The sequence below is a fragment of the Leptonychotes weddellii genome, chromosome 5, assembly GCF_054177405.1.
Source record: "Leptonychotes weddellii isolate Sample4059 chromosome 5, ASM5417740v2, whole genome shotgun sequence".
In the NCBI taxonomy this organism is placed as follows: Eukaryota; Metazoa; Chordata; class Mammalia; order Carnivora; family Phocidae; genus Leptonychotes; species Leptonychotes weddellii.
Genome location: NC_138373.1, coordinates 27,338,771 through 27,364,488, shown reverse-complemented (window position 1 = coordinate 27,364,488; position 25,718 = coordinate 27,338,771). Strand labels below are relative to the sequence as shown.

The 25,718-nt window shown below is 49.5% G+C and overlaps 1 protein-coding gene across 1 annotated transcript in view; it reads right to left on the bottom strand.

The window, feature by feature from the left end:
* The window catches only part of APOLTP (apolipoprotein lipid transfer particle homolog), a 137,885-nt gene that overhangs the window by 61,147 nt on the left and 51,020 nt on the right, over positions 1-25,718 (bottom strand). The window contains exons 16-28 of the mRNA XM_081818880.1: positions 25,153-25,347; positions 22,259-22,414; positions 21,435-21,619; positions 20,316-20,498; positions 19,166-19,257; positions 17,756-17,919; positions 15,610-15,769; positions 15,408-15,487; positions 11,214-11,400; positions 10,263-10,418; positions 9,548-9,681; positions 8,241-8,399; positions 2,575-2,755 (exon numbers count right to left, since the gene is read on the bottom strand). Of these exons, the coding sequence (XP_081675006.1) occupies positions 2,575-2,755; positions 8,241-8,399; positions 9,548-9,681; positions 10,263-10,418; positions 11,214-11,400; positions 15,408-15,487; positions 15,610-15,769; positions 17,756-17,919; positions 19,166-19,257; positions 20,316-20,498; positions 21,435-21,619; positions 22,259-22,414; positions 25,153-25,347 (2,032 nt within the window). The remainder of the gene's footprint in view (positions 1-2,574; positions 2,756-8,240; positions 8,400-9,547; positions 9,682-10,262; positions 10,419-11,213; positions 11,401-15,407; positions 15,488-15,609; positions 15,770-17,755; positions 17,920-19,165; positions 19,258-20,315; positions 20,499-21,434; positions 21,620-22,258; positions 22,415-25,152; positions 25,348-25,718) is intronic.

Genomic DNA, 25,718 nt, shown 5'->3' with positions numbered 1-25,718 from the left:
AACGTATCCGCTCAGAGAAGTAAGAAGAGTTGTGTTCGCAGACAGGACACTATAAGAAAAGAACTCTTGGGAACAAAAAAGAGCTCTTGGAAATACAAGATAGCCAAAATTAAAATGTAGTAGAAGGGCTGGCAGATGGAGTTAAGGAAATAGGTCCTCAAAACAGAACAAAAAAAGATAAGGAGATGGAACCAAGGAGAGAAAAGAAAGAAAATTAGAGGCTCAGTTTCTGAGGACCAACATCTGACCAACAGGAATTCCAGAAGCCAGAAAGAAGGAGATTATCAAAGAAACTGTACAAGCACATTACCCAGACCCAAATGACGTTTCCAAGTTGAAAGGGTCTAAGTGAAGTGCCCAGTACAATGGATGAAAGTCACTGTACACCAGGGCACATCATAATAAGATCTGAAGACACTCGGAATACAAAGAAGTTCCTAAAAGCTTCCAGAGAGTGAGAAAGTGGGCACATTCAAAGGATGATGGCCCAGAAATAGCATCCTATTTGAAATGACACTGGAGCGATGTCCTCAAAATCCGAAGAGGAAAACTAAAATTCTCTACTTGGCCAAATTACCCAGGTACAATGAAGACAATTTAAACATTCAGGGGTGCAAAATGTTTACATCCCATTATGGGTTGAATTGTGTCTCTCAAAAATATACAAAATCCCAACCCCCCGGTATATCCCAGAATGTGACCTTATTTGGGAAATGAGGTCATCACAGATATAAGTAGTTACGATGAGGTCATACTAGAGTAGGGTGGGCCCTAAAACCAAGAGGACTGGTGTCCTTTTAAGAAGAGGGAAGGGGCGCCTGGGTGGCTCAGTCGGTTAAGTGTCTGCCTTCGGCTCCGGTTGTGATCCCGGGGTCCTGGGATCGAGCCCCACATCAGGCTCCCTGCTCAGCGGGAAGCCTGTTTCTCCCTCTCCCACTCCCCCTGCTTGTGTTCCCTCTCTCGCTGTCTCCCTCTCTCTCTCTGTGTCAAATACATAAATAAATAATTAAAAAAAAAAAAGAAGAGGGAAGTCTAAACACAGACACACACATACCAGGAGAAAGCCAAGTGACAACAGAGACAGAGATGAGAGCAATGTCACTATATGCCAAGGAACCCCAAGTAGCAACGGCCACCATCAGGAGCTAGGAAAAGGCAGGGAAGAATTCTATCCAGGTTACAGAGGGAGCATGGCCCTGACGACACCTTGAACTCAGAATTCTAGTCTCTAGAACTGGTGAGAGAATACATTTCTGTTGTTTTAAGCTACTCAGTTTGTGGTCATTTGTTAAAGCAGCCCTAGGAAACTAATACACTTCTCTCAGGAAGCTGCTGGAAGATGTGCTCCATCAAAACAAAAGAGTAAACCAAGAAAGAAGATGACATGAGTGCAAGAAACAGGGCTGTGACCCAGAGAAGTGGAAGGAATTTCCAGGATGACTGGGAAGGGATGCCCCAGAACCAAAGCTGTGCAACCGGTCTACATTGGAGCAGAAAGACAGAGGATCCAGGAAGAAGGTCTCCAAGAAACATGTAAGAACTAATTGAAGCTGATACATAATCTGATGTGTCTGACCATCTGGGAAAAGTTTTGTACTTACACTAAAAATTCTGGGAATAATTATAAAGAGGAAAATAGAAAACTGGTCAAACGGGAAAAAGACAATTATAACTCCAGGAAAAACATAAAGTTAGAATCATAGTATACCATGTATCTCAGCTATGAAGGACACATACAGAGTCACAATTAAGTAAATATTGAATATTCACTGACCAACTCTTTTAGGGGGATGAAGGGAAATAGGTATCTGAAAAGGGTTTAAGAGTTAAATTCTCATCCTCTCTGGTTAGAAATATATGGAGAAGGCCTAAAAAAGAAAAATCAAGAAATAACAGTATAATTACAGTGTTTTAAGAGCCAAAGAGCTTAACAAGAAAGAGCTAACACAGTTTACAGTGGTTGCTGTTTTAAGCAAAACTTGGGATAGGAAGACATGAAGCAGAGGATTACTGTATTTATTATACACTAGCTTTAAAAAATAAACTTTAAAAGAATTATTTCAGGTACATACATGAGTAGAGAACATAATATGATGAGCCCCTATGTAATACTCACCACCTTCAACAATTACCAACTCATAGTTTCTACTTTACTTTTCAACCTATGTATTACTGCAATAAAAATAAAATTAATTCAAGGATAAACTATGGCAAATCCATTTCTTAAAAGTGAGAGAGTGTTCTGGGGAGAAGAAACAGCAACTGCAAAGGCCCTGAGGTATGTTTGGAGAAATGGAAAAGAGGCCAGTGGGGCTGCAGGATAATGGGCAACAGGTAAACTGGGGTAAGAGAAGCCTGGAGAATCAGGCAAGGGACAGTCATGTAGAGCTCTATTGATGAGGGGAAGGAATCAGGATATAATTGTAAGTGTCATGGGACACATTAAAGGTCTGAGTCTTGACATCCAGACCAACACAAAGGAAAGGTTACTCCAGGTAATGGGCACAGTCCGGGCAAAGGCCTGGGGTCCAGAGATCTTAACTCCTAGCCAAAGAGTCTAGAGATGACACTCACCTTCCCACTTCCACAGGGTAGCTCGAGACGTGTCCTTCCACTGCAGGCCTGCCACAAAGGGCAGCTGCCCATTGTACTGCACCTTCAGGTGTGTGCTGCTCTCCACGTGTGGCTGGCGAAGGCTTGAGTGATAGAGCTGCATACGGTAATCCACCTGCCTCTCAGGCACCTGCAGCACAAACTGGAGGAGACCCGTGCTCAAGATGCTAATCAGATGACTCCACTCCCAACCTAGAACATTCCACTGGCTCACCACGACAGCCAGGGGTTGGACTGAGTTCCCTGGTTATCAGGAACTGCCCAGCCCACTCCCAAAGAAACCCTGTACCCATTAGCAGTCGCTCCCTGTTGCCCCCTGGAAACCATGAATCTACTTTCTGTTACTATGGATTTGCCTATTCTGGACATTTCGTATAAGTGGAATCATATAATATGTGGCCTTCTGCGTCTGGCTTCTTTCACTTAGCATGATGATTTCAAGATTCATGCATGGTGTATTATAGCATGTATCAGAACTTTATTCCTTTTTATTGCTGAACAATATTCTATTGTATGGATAAATCCTATTTTATTTATCCATTCATTGTTGAAGAGCATTTGTGTTGTTTCTCCTTTTTGGCTATTATGAATAATACTCTATAACTATTCCATACAGGTTTGTGTGAACACAGGTTTTCAATTCTCTCTAGTTCCTAGGAGTAGAATTGTTACATCATTTGGTAACTCTGTTCTTAACATTTTAAAGATACGCCAAACTGTTTTTCCATACTGTCATACCATTTGGTGATTCCAACCAGTATACGAGAGGTCTAACATCTCCATATTCTCACCAACACTTAAGTGTCTTTTTTGTTTTTACCCTTGCTCGTGGGTTTGTAGTACTATCTCACTGTGATTCTGATTTCCCTAATCACACTGAGCATCGTTCCATGTGCTTATTGACCACGTGTATACCTTTTGTGAAGAAATATCTATTCAAATCCCTTGTCTTTTTCTTGTTGAGTTGTAAGAGTTATCTATATATTTGGGGGAAAAAATCCCTTATCAGACATAAAACTTGTAGATGTTTTCTTCCATCCTGTGGGTTACTTCTCTTTCTCGATGGAGTCTTTGGAAGCATAAACTTTTTAAATTTTGATGAATCCCAATGTATCAGTTTTTGTTGTTGTTAATACACTTTTAGTGTCAAAGCTCAGAAACCCTTGCCTATTCTAAGGTTGTAAAGATTCACTTTTATGTTTTCTTCCAAGAGTTTTATAGTTCTTCAATTTAGGTCTACGATCTGGTTTGCATTAGTTTTTATATATGGTATTAGGTAAGCGTCCAACTTCATTCTTTTTGCACATGGATATCCAGTGGTACCAGCACTCGTTGGTGAAAAGACTATTCTTTCCCCTCTTCAGTGGTCTTGGCAGTCTTGTCAAAAATCAACCGACTGTAAATATAAGGCTTTATTTCAGGACTCCCAATTCTACTCCATTGGTCTGTATGTCTACCCTTACACCACTACCATACTACCTTAGTTACCAGAGCTTTGCAGTAAGTTTTGAAATTGGAAAGAATGAGTTCTCCAACTTTGTTCTTCTTTTTCAAGGTGGTTTGGGCTATTCTGTGTCCCTTGCAATTCCATATGAATTTTAGGATCAGCTTGTCAATTTCAGCAAAAAGAGATCACGTGGTTTTGGATAGGCATAGATAGGGACTATCAAATCTGTAGATGAATTTAGGAAATGTTGCCATCTTAAGATTCATTTTACGATCCAAGAACATGGGATGTCTTTCCATTTATTTCAGCTTTCCTTAATTTCTTTCAACAACATTTTGTGGTTTTCAGAGTATTAGTTTTACTTTCTTTTGTTACATTGGTGCTGAAGTATTTATCCTTTTTTGACACTACTGCAAATGGAATTCTTAATTTAATTTTCACAGTTTTCATTGCTAGTGTAGAGAAATACAACTGACTTTCGTATATTTATCTTGTCTGCTGCAACTTTGAGGAACTCATTTATTAGGTCTAATAGATCTTTTCATGGATTCATTAGGGTCTTCTACATATAACAGTGTCATCTGTAAGCAGAAATAGTTTTACTTCTTCCTTTCCAATCTGGATGCATTTCATTTTTTTTTCTTGCCTAACTGCCCTAGCTAAAACCTCCAGTACAATGTTGAATAGAGGTGGTGAGAGCAGACATCCTAGCTTCTTCCTGATCTTAGAGGGAAAGCAGTTAGGCTTTTACCATTAAGTTTGATGCTGGCGGTGGATTTTTCATTGATGGCCTTTATCAGGTTGAGGAAGTGCTCTTCCATTGCTAATTGTGTGTTTTTATCATGAAAGGGTATGGGGTTTTGCCAAATACTTTTTCTGCCTCTCTTCAGATGATCATGTGGTTTCCATCCTTCACTCCATGAATATGGTATATTACCTTGATTGATTTTCAAATGTGAAACCAACCTTGAATTCTGGGGATAAAGCCCCTTTGGTCATGTTGTGTAATTCTATTTATATATTGCTGAATTCAGTTTGGTAGTATTTTCTTGAGGATTTTGTATCTGTATTTATAAGAGGTCTTTCGTTTTTCTTTTCTCATGATGTCCTGGTCTGGTCTGGGCATCAGGATGATACTGGCCTCATAGAATGAACTGGGAAGTCTTTTCCCCTCTTGACTAATCATTTAGTAAATTATTTTCTAGTCAATTAATTCTGGCACAATCCAGTCCAGCCAAGAGGTTAAGAGCCTAAGGTATGCAATGAAGCCTACTGGAATTTCAATTCCAATCCTGCCACATAATAGCTGTGAGACCCCAGACAAGTCTGTTTACGCAATTTCTCCTCGGTAGAATGAGGATAATGGTTACTTCACAAGGGTTAAATGAAATAATACAAACAACACATCTGAAACATAGCCTGGCAATAATAAGTGGCTCATCACTGCTCACTTTGCCCTTCCCTCTTCTGTTCACTGTCAGCTTCTTAAGGATAAATAGTATCTTACGCATGTCTCCCCAGAACCTAGCGTGGTGTCTGCCACATTTGAGAAGGCTTGCAGAAACAAGCATTCTTTTAATCTCTTCACTAAAATTTTTGGGACCAGATGCTTTCCAGAAATAAGAAATTTCCACAATTTAGAATAGTAACATAACGCGTGTACTGCAATTATATAAAGAACTCCTACCAATCAAGTCAAAATTCTAGTTTTTTTCAAATGTCAATACAAAAATGCCATCCCCAGAAAGGGTAATGCAATGGTAGAAAAAATACAGAAAAGGTGGTGCTCAGCATTATTAAGTGGTCGGGGAAATGCAAATTCAAACGAGATATCCTTTCCATCCAGATCAGCAAAGTTTTTCAAATGTTAAAAGTCAAGTATTGGCCGGAGTATGGAAATTGCTCCTCGTGGACATGGCTGGAGGGAAGGGTGATCGGTTCGAACATTTTGGAGGGCAAACTGTCACAAGACAGCAAATTAAAAATAGGCAAATTCTAAAACCCAGAAATTATGTATTATGACGTGTGCCCCAGAGACTCTGGCACACATGTACCCAGGGATGGGTGCCCAAGGATGTTCAGGCTTGCATCACCAGAAACCACAAGCATGCAATGGCCAAATAAGATGGAACATAGCTACGGGTGGAGCACGATGCAGGAGTTTAAAAGAATAGAGTAGATCTCTACAAAGTAACAAGAAAGTTCTCCAACACCCATAGCTGAAGGATGCACACAGCAAGACTCACCAAACAAAACCAAGTGCCTGTGACCGGCACATAGAGCAAAGGAACAGAAAGAGATCTCCCTCCCAGCACCCTAGAATGTAACTGCTCTTTCTTCCAGGTAACTGAGGAGGGGGCCGGGATGGAAGACGGAGACTGAGAAAGGAATTTTAGCTTTATTTCAAGTGTGACTTTTTTTTCACAAGGAGAATTTATTCAGACAGTATTGGTATTTAAAAGCAATTTAGTACTTGGGAATAAAGTTAACCAAGGAGGCCAAAGACTTGCAAGCTGGAAATTACAAAATGTTACTAGAAGAAATTAAAGATGCAACTACATGGAAAGATGTCCTGTGTTCGTAAATGGAAAGACTAAATACTGGTAAGATGTCAGTACTCCCCAGAGCATCCTATAGATCAAACCCAATCCCTATTAAAATCACAATGGCATTTTCGTGTGTGTGGCAGAAACCGAAAAATCCGTCCTAAAATTCAGATGGGATCTCAAGGGACCCTGAACAGCCCAAACAATCTTGAAAAGGAGCACAAAGTTGGAGGTCTCACAAAGCTACAGTAATCAAAACAGTATGGCAGGGACACACAGACAGACATACAGACCAATGGAATAGAATAGGGCCCCCCCAAATAAACTCTCACATTTGTGATCAAGTCATTTTTCCACAAGCATGACAAGCACACTCCACGGGGGAAAGCACAGTCTGTCCGACACACAGTGCTGGGACCAGTGGATATCCACATGCAAGAGAATGCAGCTGGACGCTCACCTCACACCACACACAAAAACTAATTCAAAATGGATCAAAGACCTAAATGTTAAGAGCTGATACTAGAAGACGTTTAGAAGAAAGCACAGAGGGAAAACTATTGGATGTGGCGAGGATTTCCTAGATAGGACACTCAAAACCCAGGCCACAAAAGTAAAAAGAGACCAATCAGACCACCTGCACAGGTAAAACTTTTATGGACCAAAGGATGCTGTCAAAGAATGGAAAAGGCAATGGGTGGAATGAGAGAACATATCTGCAAACTATGTATCTGATCAGTAGTTAATATCCAGAATGTATCAAGAACTCTAACAATGCAGTAACAACAAAGCAAACAACCTGACTCAAAAATGGGCCGAGGACTTAAATAGACATTTCTCCAAAGAAGATAAACCAATGGCCGACAGGGGTGTGGAAAAGATCTCAACATCACTCAGCGTTAGGGAAATGCCCATCAAAACCACAATGGGGTACTCCCTCACCCCCATTAGCATGGCTACCATCCAAAACAACAGGAAATAGCAAGTGTCAGGGGGAGTGGGGAGTAGGGGGTTATTCCTGAACGGGGACAGAGTTTCACGCTTACAAGATGAAAAAGTTCCGGGGACAGGTGATGGTGACGGCCGCACAACACTGTGAATGTAACTAATGACACTGAACCATACACCTAAAAATGGCAGAAATGGTCAATTTTAGGTTATATGTATTTTACCACAACTAAAAAAATTTTTAAACAATTTAAAGACAAACACACTTAGTGCGTGCCTTACAAGAGCCCATCGCCTATTCAGTGGCTAAGCACTCACATATATTTTACTTACCAGAAACAGATAACCCTCCGGTAAAACCTGAAAGTGAAGCCGTTTCCCAAATGCACGTATAGTTGGAAATCTGTGCTTCCCAAGCCCCCTTGCAGACAACCCATTGCAAATATCCTTGCAGATGAGCGTCCCTCCCCCACCCACCCCTGCACGCTGTGCAGGTATTAGACTCTTAGACTCCCCCAGGGACACGGGGACTAGAGGTGGGAGAGGGGTAAGGGCGCTAAGCTGAGTTTTAGCCTGCAGCGTCCTTGCAACCAAGGCCCGAAGGGACATGTGGGGGGCCAGGGATGGGGGGGATGCTCAGCTGCCATAACACCATGCAAGTTAAAGCTCTGCAAGGTTGGGCTCACCTCCATGAAGTAATTGCTCAGGGCTGGACCCGAGTCGTTCTGGAAGGTCTGGCTGATGCGGAGCTTCCTCTTATTGCTGCTTTCATTCCAGCGCATCCCGTAGCTGGCCTCCAGTTGTGAGTGCAGGGAGCCCAAGCCCTCCTCGTGCCGCAGCTGAACCTGGGGACACACCGCACCAGGGAGATCCCCGAGAAAGCCTTGTCTGCCCCGTCCCCAGGCCTCCTTGCCGGCCACCCACCCTGGGGGAGGCAAGCTTGCTTCTCCGGGAAGACAGTTCTGTAGGAGAATGGTCTTTGCATTGATTTTGATTTTGCAGGACAGCGCATCTGAATATGGTTCACCTACCTGACTGGGCTGTTGGTACCCCTTAAATGCTGAGCCTGAGGCGAGTGGCTCATGGGCCTCACCCTGGTCCATGCCCCAATAAGGGGCTGAAAGAGCCAGCTGCCGTGGGAAAATGGCTCCAACCCCACGGCTCTCTGCCCCCTACTCTCCCACAGTGGCCTCTGGCTCCCTGGATAGACTCGAAGCGGACCAGGGTTTTACACCTGCCATCCTGTGGCCCTCTCCTATCTCCGAACCACAGGTCAAGGCAATATGGGCTCATTCATTTATTCCTTCACCGAACACATCTTTCCCGAGTACCAAGTAATATGATGCCCAGCACCAGACATCAGATACCCAAGAATAAAGAATCAAGAAGACCCTGCATTCACGGGGGCAAGAATCCAGGGGGAGAGGCAAACGTGAACTAAGTAAATTAAACAAAGGCACAGCTGCTTGCTTCTCCCTTTTGCTCACCCTGCCAGCCACTCTGGTGAACTGCGAGATCCTGACCTTCCATTTCTCCCTCCTGTCCCAGGACCTTTGCACTTGCCATTCCCCCTGTGTGCAGCATGCTTCCATAGGAATAGAACTGTTGCATGCTTTCATTTTCCACTTACAATTTCTTTTTTCTGAAGACTTCCCCATTGCCCCATCCAAACCAGACTGCCTGACCTGTTTGCTCAGCCTCTGCCCTACCACCCACATCACTTATGGCTCTCTTGGTTTGGTCTGTCTCTCTCTCTCTCTGCCCCTGCCCAGCAATGGGATGGCACAGACCAACTGTTGCCATGCACACAAGTCTCCCCCGAGTGGTACACATACAGCAGGTGTTCAATAAAGACCAACGGAACCAACGCACGGAAGCCTGAGACCAAAGCTCCGATTCCAGCTCCGTTCCCATACGTGACCTTGAGCAAACCCTTCTCTGTGAGGATGAGCTCCCAGCTCTCTCCAGACCCCTGCCCAGCCAGGGCACCCACCTTGTGGCTGAGTGCTGGGGTCTGCGTGCAGTGGAGCTCATGGTCCAGCTCCAGCTCATAGGTCACCTCTGAGCCACTATGCGCCCGCAGCTTCTGGATGGTGCTGCACTCCTGGGCCAGCCGCCTCGCCTGACCTGTGCAGGGCAACCCAGAGACACCTGCCCATCCTCGGCCAGCAGCCCTCCATCCCCATTCCAGGGAGAGGAGCATCCAGCCTGGTCTCAGCCACCCCCCACCCCTGCTCCGATGTGCTCCACTTAATGTCACTCATTGGAACCTATGGAGGGAGAGGTTTTAAAAGACAGGCTTATGGGGCGCCTGGGTGGCTCAGTTGGTTAAGCGACTGCCTTCGGCTCAGGTCATGATCCTGGAGTCCTGGGATCGAGTCCCGCATCGGGCTCCCTGCTCAGCGGGGGGTCTGCTTCTCCCTCTGCCCTCTTCCCTCTCGTGCTCTCTGTCTCTCATTCTCTCTCAAATAAATAAATAAAATCTTTAAAAAAATAAATAAATAAAAGACAGGCTTATGTTCCCCCAAACACACACACAGCTTTTTTTTTTTTTTTTAACTGGCAGGTGTTCAGTGGCTAAGGAAGAGTGTGGTGAGGGCAAGACAAGGTGACAAGGTGGCACCTTGGCCCTCAGAGCCAGAGCCCTGGAGATGCTGCGGGTCCTGCCCCCTCCCACCTCGCCCCCAGCCTGGCATGCGGCGCCGTACCCAGAAGGCCGTACTTGATCCTCAGGGAGCTGGTCCAGAGGCGGCTGTGCCTCTGTAGGAGGCCCACGAGGTGCAGTCCCACGAAACCGGGCACAGAGAGCTCGCCGCCCAGGGCCACCACCTGCAGCCCATCCTCCACCGCCTTCTCCAGCAGCACTGCGTGGGGGGTAGGCAGTGAGAGGGGCAGGTGTGGAGTGGTCGTGGCCCACACCCCGGGACTGACACCCCACCCCAGCACCAGGCAAGGCAAGGAAATGGGAACCGCCCAGGGGGCCCGGGGATGGGGGGTCCTGGTGGAACCCGTGCCCGAGTCTCTGCCAAGGAACCTTGGTGTCCGAGTGCTCACAGTGTTACTTGGTGGCCACTGTCGGTGGCCCAAAAGTCACTTTTGTGGGTTTAGGCCAAAACATTTAAATAAAGTAGAACAAAACAAAATAGAACAGAAGGGAAATGAGTGCCTTCTAGGCCATCTGGTAAACCTCACCTTCTGAAAGTTGCTCCTGCCACATGGACATTCAGCCAGGTCACACGGGTATAACAGGGCCCGCAACAATACCCAAAGTGCCCACACCAGGTGGCCAGCAGCCCCAGCCCCTGACATCGTTCCCTTGGAATCTCCCAGAACAACCCACGAGGAGCATAGCTAGGGGGCCACACCCCAGCTCTGGCATCCGGGTGGGCATTTGCCAGACCGGCCATGCCCAGGCCAGGCGATGTGTTTAAGGTTTAAACTGTGCCTTGTGCAACTTAGGCAGTCAGTGTTGGGGGGAGCCTCTGGGGGACCGAAGGGAAGTTGTGAACAGATATGGAGACTGGATTTTTCCCTGGGGTGGGATGTTAATACAGCCAGGTAGAGGGGACAGAGACTCCATGTGGGCTACTCAGTCCTCCCCCTCCAGTAGCCTTGCCCACTGAAAAGAGGGAGTGGCAGCAGGGGGTCCCTCTTCCTACCTGACAGGTGGGCCTGGTCGCTCAGCAGGTTGCTCAGTGACACGGAGAAGGCCAACTTGCTGCCGGTCTGCTGGCTGAGGTTCCCCATGAGGACCACAGGACTCCCTGCTGTCACGAGTTTCACCTCCAGCTGGACCTCACACCGCTGGGCCTCGCCCCCAGCTGCTGGCCACAGGTCACTCCGGCCCTGAAAAGACCCCAGCATCACCTGGGGGCGGTGGGGGTGCTCGGCCAGCGGGCCTGGCTCTGCCCATAAGAACGGAGACTGGACAGAGGACAGAGCTTAACTAATGGCCTTTTTGGCTGGTCCTTCTCCAATTTCTTCAACTTGACCTTTTTCAAAGTAGGTAGTCCCTGTTATAAGTTCAGATGTAAATGTGAAGGACACCCCCCGCCCCTCTCGTCAGCCAGCTCTGGGCCAGTTCTCTCTGCAGAACATTCTGGGATCTGACCACGTGGGCCATCAGCACCTGTGTCACCCCCGCATCCTCGTCCCGGCTGTCCCGGCTCCCCCCCCGGGGCCCTGATGTCTGTTCCCCACCAGAGTGACCCCTTTGAGACACATAGGATCATACACACTTGTCTACCTCAGGGTAAAAGTCAAAGTCCTTGCAAAGGCCAACAAGGCTGAGGCTTTCTCTGGAAGTGAGCAGTGCAGACCTGGCCGAAGGGACTGCCCGTGGGAGGATACTGGCAGGCAGGACACACGGACAGCCCAAAACACACGCTACAAGTCACGGTGCTGGAGATTTTCTGGAGAACCCATAAGCGACTGCAACTGTCATCGCTGACTGCCGCTGCCAACTGTAGACCAATCCAACAGACCTCTCTGCTAACTGCCCGCTGATGCGCTCACCCCGAAGATGTAAAACCGACCCCACCATTCCCAGACTGTCCACTATTTTAGGCACTCTCGAAATCCCGTTTTTGCCTTTGTTTCTTGGCAGTCACGATTTGCTCTCTTCTGATTCCTCTTTTGGAAGGCCTTACGTGATCTATCCCCCCATCTTTCTGTCCCCTCTCCTATTCTGCTCCAAACACATGAGCCTGAGTACTGTGCTATTAACCCTCTGGGCAAATTATCACCTCAGGACCTTTGCACATGCTGCATCCTTTACCCGAAATCCTTTCCCCCAAAGAACCCATGGCTCTCTTCTGCACATCCTCTCCATCAGGCTTCCTTTCCCATCCTATTTAAAACTGAAGCCAACCCCCAGACCCTTCTCACATAACCTCAGACCCCTGTGCCCAGCTCAAAGATTTCCTTTTCCTACAGCACATATACCCACCTATCACCGTACAATTTGCTCATTTATTTCATTTATTGTCTCTCCCATTACAGCGTAAGCTCCAAGAGGAGAAAATTGTGTCTCTTTCACTGAGCTCTCTTCCCAGTACCTGGCACACTCTAGGTACTAGATAAATAGTTGTTGAAAAAAAAAAAACGAAGACACTGAAAAATACAGGTTTCAATCCCGTCCTTAGTCTCCCCATCTCCCTCAGGGGCAGCCACTGTGCCCAGCTTCTTGTGCATCCTCCAGAAAGCTGGGGCTCTAAGAGGAAGGCGTTCTCAGAATCCCTGACGTTTGGTCTTCCCTGCACCTGGGGAAGGAAGGACGTATACGACTGTGTGTGTGTGTGTATGTGTGTGCATGTTCATGTGCATTCAGGCTCCCTCCTGCTTTTCACAAAAACAGATGTAGGCTCTCCATTCTGCCCTGCTTCTCTCACTTTAAGGGGTGTCTTGGTGATGGTTTTACATTGTCAATATCAGAGGCTGCCTGGCGTTAGCCAAGTGCAGCCCGTGAAGAGAATGATTATGGAATATTTCATCCAAACCAGGCCCCTTAGCAGATGAAGAGTGCACTAGTCACATTGAGCCAGGTCGATGGGAAACCGGGGCTCCCCGGGCAGCCTGGGACTTCCCTGCACACCGGGAGGAAGCACTGAAAGCCACACGCTCCCGCACGCCATTCCTAAGCCTCACAGGCTTTGAGCTGGGTTGAACCCAGATCTGCTGCTTTGTATTTCCAAGCTGCTCTGCCTGGGTGTCTTCATCTCATATGGGCTTGCTGAGAGGACTGAAGGTGGGCCTCTGAGCCCAAGGCTATCCATGGCCCCCTGAGAACAGGCTTTGGAAATTTCCAGAACCCCGCTGTTCCCATTGCTGTCATGCATCTGAGGCAGCTGAAACTGGAAGGTGTCTAAAAGCAAATGTTTGCAGGCTGCAGATAGCCCTCTGGAGAGCGGCGGGAAGGTCTGCTGGAAAATGGAAGCAATTAGCACTTGGGCATTTAGCAAACAACCGGAGGAGGCTGGCGGGCTCCTGGGAGTTTGGCAATGATCTGTAGCCTCAGGAGTCAAGCAGCTGGGGCTTTAGGAGGAAGGCGCTCTCCCCAGACACTTGGTGTTCTCCCCACCCAGGGGAAGGAAGCGGATCTGAGGGTGGAGAGTGTGTTTGTGCAGCAAAATCCCAGCCCTGGCTGTGGAGTCTCAAAGGCAGACCTGAGAAGCCCCCGGAGACCCAGGTGGACAGGCCAGACCCAACGCCACCCGTGCCTGGATGTCCTGCTTGGCGGGAGCAAGGCTAAAACTGCCGTTTTCATCCAGACCAGGTTGAACATCAGATGGGAGGTCTGAAGCCTCTCTCCAGCAGGGCGGACAGACAGACACAAAACTTGCGCACAATTGTAGGGACCTCAACGGCCCCGCTGAGTCCCATCCAGGGACCCCTGGTGAAGAACCTTCAAAAGTAGCTTCTAAGAGAAAAATGCATGCACCCTTTGCTCTGGGAATTCCACTGCTAAGAATGTCCCTCTGAGAAGAGTCACACACACTAAAACCAAACAGTGGTTGGCTCTGGGGGAGAGTTTTCAATTCTAGATCTGTGCTGACCAACAGAACTTTCCGCAAGGATGGAAACGTTCTTGGCAAGTGGTTAGTGCCACTGGGGAATGGCGTGTTTCTCTTTAATCCTTATTTAAATAGCCACGTGCTCTACTATTCGGGTGGGACACTCGGTTCTATACCTTTTCATATCCTTTGAACTTAATTATTTAAACGTATCACTTATTTTTTTTAACACAATAAAATTTAAGTTGTACTCGCAATTTGTGCTGTCACAAAAAGTTTGTCAAGGTAGATTTTCAAGTAGGGAAAAAAGTGCCAACAAAGAAAAGGTTGTGATCTTTTCGTGTAAAACAAATACCCACAAAAAACAAAACGCAAAAGTAAAAGGTATGTCAAATCTATAGCATCATGGGTTGTATCATGTCCCCTCAAAAGATGTTGAAGACCTAACCCCTAGTATCTATGAATGGGACCTTATTTGGAAATAGGGTCTTTGCAAATGATCAAGACGAGACAAGGTTGTGGGGGCGCCTGGATGGCTCAGTCATTAAGCGTCTGCCTTCGGCTTGGGTCATGATCCCAGGGTTCTGGGATCGAGCCCCGCATCAGGATCCTTGCTCAGCGGGGAGCCTGCTTCTCCCTCTCCCACTCCCCCTGCTTGTGTTCCTGCTCTCGCTATCTCTCTCTCTGTCAAATAAATAAATAAATAATCTTAAAAAAAGACAAGGTTGTGAGGGTGGGTCCTGGTCCGGTATGACTGGTGTCCTTAAAGAAACAGGCAATCTGGACCCAGAAAGAGGAAGACAATGTGAAGACAGGGAAAAGATGCTAGAGGCCAAGGAACGCCCGAGGCACACAATAGTGTCTCCCTCCCCGCCTCCCAAGGAACCACCCCTGCCAACACCTTGATTTGGGACTTCTGGCCTCCAGGGCTGTGCAGGAGAAATTTCTGGTGTTTCAGCCACCCAATTTGGGGTACTCTGTTAGAACAGCCCCGAGGTACTAACACAGATTACGTGGGACATACACAGCCATTTCTTCTGGAAAATCGGGGAGTACTGTGCTTTAACTTGCCCGTTTCCACTGAGTTTCATGCATGCTCCTGTATTACTAATATCGTCAATTTTTCACCTAAATGGTAGTGAGGTTCGAGCCCACTTTTTCCTTCTTTATACATTTCTGAGCACCAAGAGGTCACAAATGTTACAGTAGGAGGAAGGGTAAGAACCACTAACACACCAATAGTGATGTTGACTATTTTAAGCAGGGACCGTGGGACTGAGGCTGAAAGAGGCTGGAAGGTGGCAGGTGCCAACACAGGAGGCCTGAGGATGTGCGACAAACCTTAATGTAGTAGACGTCCCTGTCATCCAGTATCAGCTCCAGGTGACCCACCCGGGCACTCTGAAGAGTCTCAATCTTTCCTGGGGAACAAAACAAGAGTTAAGGACCAGGGTTTAACCTCCGCCCGTCTTCCCCACAGGACGACCTCCCACCAGGTTTCTTATCTCTGAGCCCCAGCGGCCATGAAGGGGACACCCGTTACCATCCAGCTGCATTTTCTTCTTGGGATGTAGAAGCTTGAGCCGGAACTTCCCCTGGGGCAAGTTGTACCTGATGTCCACCCCAACATCCCTGGGCACCTCTGACTTGGGGGTGCCCATGAAAAGGTGAATCAAAGCTTCCTGAGGGAGCCAGCTGTCCTTCTGAAAACAGAGCAGACTTCTCAGTCTCGAGAACCTCATCAGCTCCAAAAGTTCTCCCTCTTCCCAGGAGAAGACCCTCAGCCCCACCATTCAAAAACGTGAGGTCTTAGGCTCCTCCTTGGCCTCACAAGACAAGAACCAAACCGGGAATCTGGAGATCTCAGGCAGTACCTGGAGAAGAGCAAAGCCCTGCAGGACAACTCAGGACCACATCTACAGGGTCACATTTTGTCTGGCAAATAGCCTGGGGAGACGCAAGGCATGGCACGCACCACGGGCACCCTGCAGAGACCCCCTCGGAACCCTTAGCCAGCTCTGTGTGCCTATGTCTCAGCCTTCGCATGCTTTGCTGGTAACACCTGGCACCTGGGCCTCCAGAACATTGCCCTCCTCTGTGTTTCATAGGAGTAAAAACTAGCCCAGCTCCTCAGCCTCAAGGGGACCACACTCTGAGACGTAACCCATGCTCCAGGGCCACCCCCGCCCCGGGATTAGGCAGAGGCTGCCACTTCACCTGACATCACCCCCCCCCCAACTCAGTTCTTCCCCTTCCTTATCCTAACTTCTCCACCCTCTTATACTGGGCCCTCCTGGAGACTTTTCTTAACCAATCACTTTTACCCAAATCCTTAGCTCAGGTCCGCTTCAAGGAAAACACAGCCTAAGACACAAGCCCCCTTTAAGACCCTGCATTGATGAGCATTCTTACACCACCAGGAAAGGTTCACTGCTCTGTGCGAGGCTAGTTGTAGGCACAGGGAGTGCGACTGACCGTTAGATGCACAAATATGTGAACCCTCATGGCACCTACATCCTAGAGGGGAAGCACAGAACCACCAGACACAACTGTAGATAGCATAGCACCTGGGGATGGGTACTCTGCTAATAAACTCAGTGGGAGTAAGGGGTCAGACAGGGTAGTCAGGGAAGGCTGCCTCTGAGGAGGTGGTATTTCAGAAAGCGAAGGAAGAGAGAGAGAGAGCCAAGGGGGTGTCTGGGAAAGTGTTCCAAGCAGAGGAAACAGCCAGTGCAAAGGTCCTGGAGCAGCAATGTGCTTGGCATTAAAAAAAAAAGACATCAGTGTGTGGAGAGCGGTAAGCCTCGTAAAGAATCAGGAGACGGGGAGGACAGCCCAGCAGGTCAGGGTGTCCGGCTCCTACTCAGAGTGATAGAAGCCACCGGAGAACTCGGAGCAGAGGAGGGACAAGATCCTTTTAGGATTTAGGAAGACCTGTCTGGCTGCTGGGGGACAACAGATGGCAAGGAGAGGAGCAGAAACTGGGAGATCAGATAGGAGGGTGTCGAATGCCCGTTCTGTGCCAGATGCTGAGGACATAGGAGTGAGAAACACAGGCGCTAAAGCTCTTCCTGGGAAGTGAGTGACCAGGAGGGAAGACTGATAGTCAAGCAGCTTTAAGTAACAAACATAAGAGTGATCAGGGCGCCTGGGTGGTTCAGTCGGTTAAGCCTCTGACTCTTAATTTCGGCTCAGGTCATGATCTCAGAGTTGTGAGATTGAGCCCTGCATCGGGCTCCATGCTGGGCATGAAGCCTGGTTAAGAATCTCTCCCTCTGCCCCCACCCCTTCTCTCTCTCCTGCTCTAAAACAAAACAAAACAAAACAAAAACAAAAAACCCCAAAAACAAAAACACATAAAAGCGATCTAAAGGGAAAAAACATGGTCCTATTAGAGCAAGTAACAAAAGAACATGACCACTTTGGGATAATCAAGGCAGGCTTCCCTGAGCAGCAGACCCCTGAACTGAGATTTGAAGACTGATTCAGACTTAACAAGTCACAGAGCCAGAGCCAGAGGATGGGCATGTGCAAGGGTCCTGAGGCAGGAAGGAGACCACAGCAGGACCCACCCAGCCCAACAGCTCCAGAGAGGAGCCCCACATCCGTATGAGGCTGATGCCGGAGTAGAAGACCTAGGGAGACCCACAGCTCGGCTGGGAAAGAAGGGGCCATTCCACAGGGCCTACCCGGGAATGGAAGGTATAGGCAGCTTCCAGCAGATACTGTCGGAGGCCCCGGTCCTTCTTCGTCAGTGTCACAGCCACGAACACAGGCGCCGAGAGCAGGTAGGGCTGACCAGCGGCCGGCCAGGTGACTTCTGTACATAGCTGCCAGCCCCAGGTGTGGGACGCTGTGGAGAAAGCGGGGTGGGCCGCTCTGGTCAGCAGAGAGCCAGAGAATTCCAGGCGGGAAGAGTGTGGACCAGAGTCCCTCAACCCCCGCACCACTGACATTCTGGGCTGGATAAGGCTTTGTGGTGGGAGCCGTCCTGTAGGATGGTGAGCCGCTCTGCTCCACTCACTGCAGGTCACTAGCCACCCCAACAACAGTTAGGAGAACCCAAATGTCTCCACACATGGCCAAATGGCCCCTGTGGGGGGGCGGGTAAAACCACCCCCGCTTGAGGACCACTGGTATAGACTTTAAAAGCATGAGTGTATAGAATGCAGGCTCCAGAGTAAGACCACCTGGGTCCAAATTCCAGCTCTGCCACTTGCCAGCTGTGTGACCTTGGGCAGATTGCTTAACCTCTCTGTGCCTCAGTGCTGCTCATCTGTAAACTGGGATGGGTAACAGTTCCTGCCTCAAGGTGTAGCTGTGAGGACTGACACGTCCGACGTGTTTAGGACGGTGCCCCAACTAAAGAAGTCCATTCATTGAGAGCGGCCCCTCCCCGACCTTACTCAAAAAAATGACCCGCAAGACCCACCACGGTTTGGTGTATTTCCTTCCCAACCTCGTGTCAATTTTGTTGCCTTTCCCCCGATGTTACTATCAAAGAATTTTCTAGTGTTATCAAAATATCTCCTTCACTATGGGGTTTTAAAGTTACAGGATATCTCAGGGGGTTCACTAAACTAGAAGTTGGAGAATTTTTCTTCTATCCGTGGCCAGACAGTAAATATCTGAGGCTTCGCTAATCACAGGATCTGTCGCAACCACTCAGCTCTGCTGTTGACTGTCGAGAGCAGGCAAAGACGTTAGGTAAACAAATGGGCATGGCCATGTGCCAATAAAACTTTATTTCTGGCCATTGTAACATCAATTTCACAAATTTTTCACATATGAAATATTCTTTGATGACTTTCCAACCATCTGAAAATGTAACAACCTGTTGCAAGCTCATGTAATGAGCCATTCACCTATGACTGTGCCCTTGTAAATAACGATGCAGTGAACATCTTTGTGCACAGCGCATTTTAAAATGATTTTGGTTTATTTTCATAGGGTAAAGTGCTAGAAGCAGAATCAAAGAATTAAGGAATATAAATACTTTTAGGGCAGAAGAGCAACTCCAGCATTTGGAGCTGGCACTGCTCCCTTCGGCTCCCAGACGCCCAACCTGGGACCGCAAAGGCAAAGACCCCATGGCCTACCTTTCTTGTCAGTACAGGATTGGGCCTCAGAAGGGCGGTGGACATTCCTGAGGCTCCTCACGTCATCCCCGGTGACGAGATACAGCTTAGAGCTGGGTGAGAAAAGAGGAACGTCCCAGACAAGTCATTTTCATTGATTCATTGGACAAATATGGCTTGAGCTGCCGCAGTTTGGTGCTAGGGCGAATTCCACCACGAACAGGACGGGCCTTTGGGGAACTCACCCACAGCACTCGGTGACAAGTGCCACGACAAACCTGAATGGGGGTGGCACAGGGTCTGTCTTGGGGACAGGGCAAGGCCTCCTTTACCTGGGGGTGGGGGGGGGAGTCTCTGCAGAGGGTAACACGTGCAGAGACTCAAAGGATAAGAAGGAGCCAGCATTCTAGACAGAGGGAACAGCAGGTGCAAAGGTCCTGTGGTGGGAATAAAGTGGTCTCTTTAGGAGAACAAAAAGAAGGGTGGTTCAAGGGGGTTAGGGTGGAGGGAGAGGGAGTGAGTGAAGGGCAGGAGGTAGTGGAAGGAAACAGGTGAGAGGTGGGCAGGACCCCTATGAGGAAGGACAATCACGAAGACCTGGGTTATCCTAGAAACAAGTAGAGGATTTTAAAGAGGGGGGGGGGCAGGGAGTGACATGATTTGACATTTTAAAGGACCCCACTAGCTGCTGCTGGGAGAAGGGCCTAGAGGACAGCAAGAGGACAGAGTGCCCCTGGCTAGGGTGGGACAACAGAGACAAAGCAGGTGTGACTGAGGGCAGCCTGGCTTCACTCCTATTTCATCTGAAATAACTCATTCTCCAACTCTCACCTTTCTGGGAGGCTGGGAACAACCAAGAGGGACCCCTGTAAAGAGCTGGGGAATACGGGAGGTCCCCCCTCCAACTCTCAGCCACCCCACAGTCCCTGTCACAGACACTCCCCCACTGACACACACACACACACACACACTTATATGCACAGACACACGAGGTCACATATACTCATACAAAGCTCACGCTCACACATGGGCGATCATGCACATGTCTCACAGATACACACACTCACAGACACACGTGCACAAGCCCTCGGGCCACACCCACGCTCGCACCCGCCCTCGCTTGTACACACACGCTCGCACCGGCTCCCTCTCACGTGTGCAGGACGCCCACCTGAAGCTGAGCAGCTCCACGGCCTCCTCGGGAGTGTTCAGATGCACCTTGAGGTCCCGGCCCTTCCTCGCGTGGACCCCACCATCCAGGCTGGCGGTGCCACGGACGCCGGTCACCCACCTCAGCCCGGCCTGGCCCAGGGCGCCCACCGCGCCCATCTGCGCCGAGACCTGGAGCAGGGCACTGGGGGGAGAGCCGCGCGCTGGCTGCAGCCTGCAGGCCCGGGGCCGCACACACGGCACGCCCATGCTCACCGCCCCGGCCGCTCCCGGCTGTTCTCCGCAGGCCCGAGCCAGTCCCGAGTCACCGCGGACCACGCCCTCCAGCGCACCAGCCATGCCATCCGGTCCATCCGGACCTCGCCATCATCGGCCTGAACTTACAGACGCAGACACAGGCTGGGAGCAGCGAAACCACCTGCTCGGGTCCCCTGGCCGGGATGGGGGCGGCAGGGCTGAGACCGGGGGCTGCCTGAGCCCCAGCCGGGGTCTTCGTGCCAAAGAGCAGCCAGCATAGGGTGCCCACGCTCCCCACATCGGACCCAGAAACCACAGCCTGGCCAACTGAGTGGGGGACAGTCGCCCAGCAGGCCCCGGACCCGCTCCAGAATCGGACGGAGCCCTGAACCCACTCTGCCCACGCTGGGTGGCCTGGAGCCTGTTTTCTCAGCCACTCGTGGGAATATGAGGAGTGTCTGCCTCATCGGTAGTTATGCGGGTACGAAGGAGTCACAGCCCGTTCATCTTAAATGGTCCTCCCTCCCTCCCTCCTCCCCTCCCCTCGGAGGCCGAGTGGAACAGAGGGAAGCATGGCTCGCGGCAAGACACTAGAGTCCCAGCTGCCTGGCACTGCTGTGCATCTTGGGCACAGGATGTCACTTCACTGAGCCTCAGTCTTCTCACCTGTCAAGTGGGCACAGCTGCCCAGCATCTCCTCACAGTCTCTTGGCACAAAAAACACTCAATCAAAGGATGGATGGTACCACGGTACCATGGATGGTCTGCAGAGCAGGAATCCCCTCCAGCCCGTGCTGACGGCCCAGCTCCCTGTGGCCCTCTGTAGGGGGAGGCCCCCGCCCACCCACCTCCCTCCTCCAGCTCCAAGAAGCCAGCCAGCTACCTGGGCTTGATGTAGCCATGCACAGAGAAATCCAGATGCTGCTGGAAGTCGGCAGTCCCTCGGACTCGGACGCTGATGGCGGCAGAGACATTGAGGCTCAGCCGGGCTGGAAGGCCGGATATGGTGGGAAAGGTGAGCTCTTGCATTGCCAGGTTCAGCCTCCGGGTCACCTGTACCTCCTGCCCCTGCGGCCAGAGAACTGTCATGACGCAGGTGACAGCCCCTGGCGTGGGCCAGGCGCGCACTGAGCACACACAACCTTATTTGATCCTCACACCGAGGTGGTTGGAGAGGAAGCGAAAGCGTCATTATGCCCTGTTTCTAGATGAGAAAACGGAGCCCACAGATGACATCACCTGGCCAAACCTACGTAGGTAGAAACAGGTAGAGCGGAGTTCAAACCCAGGCAGTTTACTGCGGAAAAAGGTCAGAGGTCAGGGATCCAGGGTGAGTCAGGTAAGGAGGAATGTGGGCCTTGCCCACAATGCAGAGCACTGAGTACGTGCCAGGTGCATTTTAAAGGCTTTGTTGCATTTTTACTGCATTAGCTCATTTAACACAACAGCCCCATAAAGTAGCTGCTTTTATTGCTACCATTATTGTTATGCTATCATGCCCATTTCATAGACACACAAACCAAGGCCATGACAAGTTAATGCTCCCAAGGAGGTAAGAAGTGGAGCCACGGGTTGAACTTGGGCAGCCTGGCTCGAAATACCATGGTCTTAAGTGTGAAACGTTCTTTAGTACTTTCCCCCCAAAGCATCAAAGGAAACAACATGGGGCCAGCAGGGTGGGGAGGGGCCGAGCCCAGCCTGAGGTACCTTCAGGAGCTTGACTGATAGCTCGGCCAGGTTCAAGGACGGGCGTGTCACGTGGCTCCCCAGGACCCCACAGTTCATGAAGCTCAGCTCGTGCCCGAACACCTTCGCACTCAGCTCACACTGCAGCGCCCGCCGCTCCGTGCGCCTCTGGGCCACCTGAGGTAGAGCCCAGACCAGTGACCAGAAGCAGGTCTGGTGCCTGGACACAGGTGGGGGCCCGGGGGAGCAGAAGGCAAGGGCAAGGGCTTTTGGTGTCTGGAACATGGCTTGCAAAACTCATGGCCCTCAGGCAGAATCCACGGATGTGTTTTCTTTGGTCTGCACGCTACTGCCCAAATGCCCAGGGCAGTGTGTGTGGGTGTGCGTGTTCTCATCATCATCTTATTTGGGAATATTCTTAGATTTACAGAAAAGTTGCAAAGATGGTACAGAGAGCTCCCGCACACCCCTCGCTCTGTCTCTATCGGCAGCATCTTTCCTGGCCAGGGCACAGGGAAAGCAAAGAAGCCAGCAAGGACATGTACTATTAACAAAACTCCAGACATTCAGATTTCACGTTTCCCCATTCCAATTCTCCCTCTGTTCCAGGAGCCAATCCAGGGACCACGCTGCATTAATGTGTCCTGTCTCTCCTGTCTCCTCTGGTCTGTGACCATTTGTCCTTCTTCGTATTTTTCACAGTGTGTATTTTTAAAGATTTTATTTATTTATTGGAGAGACAGAGAAAGCACGAGCAGTGGGGAGGGGTAGAGGGAGAGGCAGACTCCCCACTGAACGGGGAGCCCAACACGGGGCTGGATCCCAGGACCCCAAGATCAGGACCCAAGCCAAAGGCAGATGGTTCCACCAACTGAGCCACCCAGGAGTCCCTCACAGTGCATATTTTTTAAAATTTGAATTTGTGGGCACCTGGGTGGCTCAGTCGTTAAGCGTCTGCCTTCGGTTCAGGTCATGGTCCCAGGGTCCTGGGATCAAGCCCCGCATCAGACTCCCTGCTCCGCGGGAAGCCTGCTTCTCCCTCTCCCACACCCCTGCCTGTGTTCTCTCTCTCGCTGTGTCTCTCACTGTTAAATAAATACATAAAATCTTTTAAAAAAACAATATACAATAAAATTTGAATTTGTTTCCAATGTTTAATAATTAGGTGACTACATATAAAATCCAGATTGTCTGGCTTCTCGAAAAAGAGAAGTACTGGCCTGCCTTCCCCACCACCACAAGGGGCAGCAAGAAACCAGAGCTGGACGGTGGCTGCCACATGCATTTCCCACCGGCCACAGTCCCCACCACTCCCTATTGCCCCTCCAACACTGAGACCAAGCACTGTCACCACTATTGCTGTGCTTGTGCTAAATATATCTTGGGATAGGACTCTCCATTCCAGGTGTGAAAATAACAGACAAAAAGGATGCAGATTCTAAAAAAAAGTCTTCAGACCCCGCCCACCACCTCATTCTCGTTGCTGGCCAGCCCCAGCTCTAGCCCAAGAGGCTTTAAGGGCACAGACCATGTCCTGACCATCTTTGTGTCCTTGGGCCTATGGGTTCACACCTGACGATTGGTAAAGGTGTGAACACGTCAGCAAATGCCCTGCCACTCTCCTTGATCCCCCTCAGATGTACATAGCAATGACTTCTTACAAGAGTCAAAGGGTGCCAACAACCTAAACGTCCATCAATGGAAGAATAATCACGTAAAATAGAACTCCCCACCCAGAGAATGGATATTCAAGGACCCCACGACCCAATAACTCCATTCCTGGGCATATGCCCAGCCGAAACACGTACACGCCTTCACCAAAAAGACATGTGCAAGAATATTCATAGGACTACCTGCAATAAGCCAGAAACTGGAAATTATCCAAAAGTCCACCAAAAGTAGGACGGACAAAGAAATTCTGGTATGTTCATACCATGGAATGCTGCACAGCAGGGAGCATGAACAAAGCAGGAATATAGACAGCCGCATAGATGGATCGTCACCAACAAAATTTAAGCCAAAGAAGCCAGACACACACGAACAAAACGACACGAGTAGCATCATTCACACTCGCCAAAAGGTGGAAACAACACGAATGTCCATCAGCAGGTGAGTGGATAAACACAATGGAGTCTATCCATACCATGGAATGTTATTCAGTCCTCAAGAGGGATAGAGGACCGATCCACGCTACATGGATGAGTCTCAAAACATCATGCTCAGTGAGAGACGCCGGACACAACAGGTCACGTGTTGTCTGATTCCATTTATATGAAATGTCCAGAACAGGTCAATCCAGAGAGACCCAAAGCAGATTAGTGGTTGCCAGGGGCTGGGGGAGGACAGGATGGGAACTGACTGTTAATGGGGACAGGGTCTCCTTTGGGGTGATGAGAATGTTTTAGAATTAGATAGAAGTGGTGGTTGCTCATCATTATGAATGTGCATACATATGTCCAAACTTATCAAACTGTATACTTTAAATTCACACTGCTTATTAAAAGTAGACCATACCTCTACAAAGCTGATTTTTACAAAGTAGAACTAAATCAGTGCAGTTAGGAGGCAGATTAGTGATCATCCTTGGTTGGGGTGGGTAGACTAGAAGAGGGAGGGGCAGGGGGCCTCTGGGGTGCTGATAATGGTCGGGGCATTGATTATAAGGAGGCGTTCTGTTGGTGGAAATGCACTTAGCACTTGGACGCTTTTCTAATTGTCTGTGATGCTTTGATCAATACGTTCTCACGATAAGGCAGGTGACTATTCAGCTCTGGACCAGCTACTTGTTTCTATGAGCACCGGGGGGAGGGAGGGCGGGCAGGGTCAGAGTTGATTGATGCCTGAGTCCTCAGGCCAAAAGCTCAGGCTGGTGAGGGGTGGGAGCAGGGTGGGTGCAGGTACCCCCCTCCTCTTACCTTCTGCTGCAGGTCTCTCATCTTTCTGGACCTTTCTCCTGGACAGTCAGGGCTGGCTGCCTGTGGTGTGGGCCCTGCTTCTGGCTCTGGGGATTTCTCTGGCTGGGCCTCTCTCTCCTCTTCCTGCCCCCAGAATGACTTCCCGCCAAACAGCCTGTGGACGATTTTCTCTGCATTTTCCAGCCGGAGGCCAAGCTGGGAAGAAAAGCCAGGGCTCACTGAGGAGCAGCTCGGTCCCATTGGTGATCCAAAGCTGCAGAGCTGGGGACTCAAAGTAGGGGGAGGGGGCAGCAGGCTTGGGCAGGGTACTCTGGGCTCCCCAGGGTCCACCTGGGCCCAAACAAAGGGGCACCACCTTTTCAGATCATCAAGTTCCACGTTTGCTGGGCAAATGTTGCACAGCAAAAGTCTTTACTGATTCTTTAGGGCCTGGTTCACATGTCACCACCTCTGGGAAGTCTTCCCTGAATTCCCATATCCCTCCCTTCCCACATTCCCCACCCCCAGACCAAATCTATCACTCCTTCCTCTGAGAGACCAGCACAAAACTTCTAGGTCACACTCAG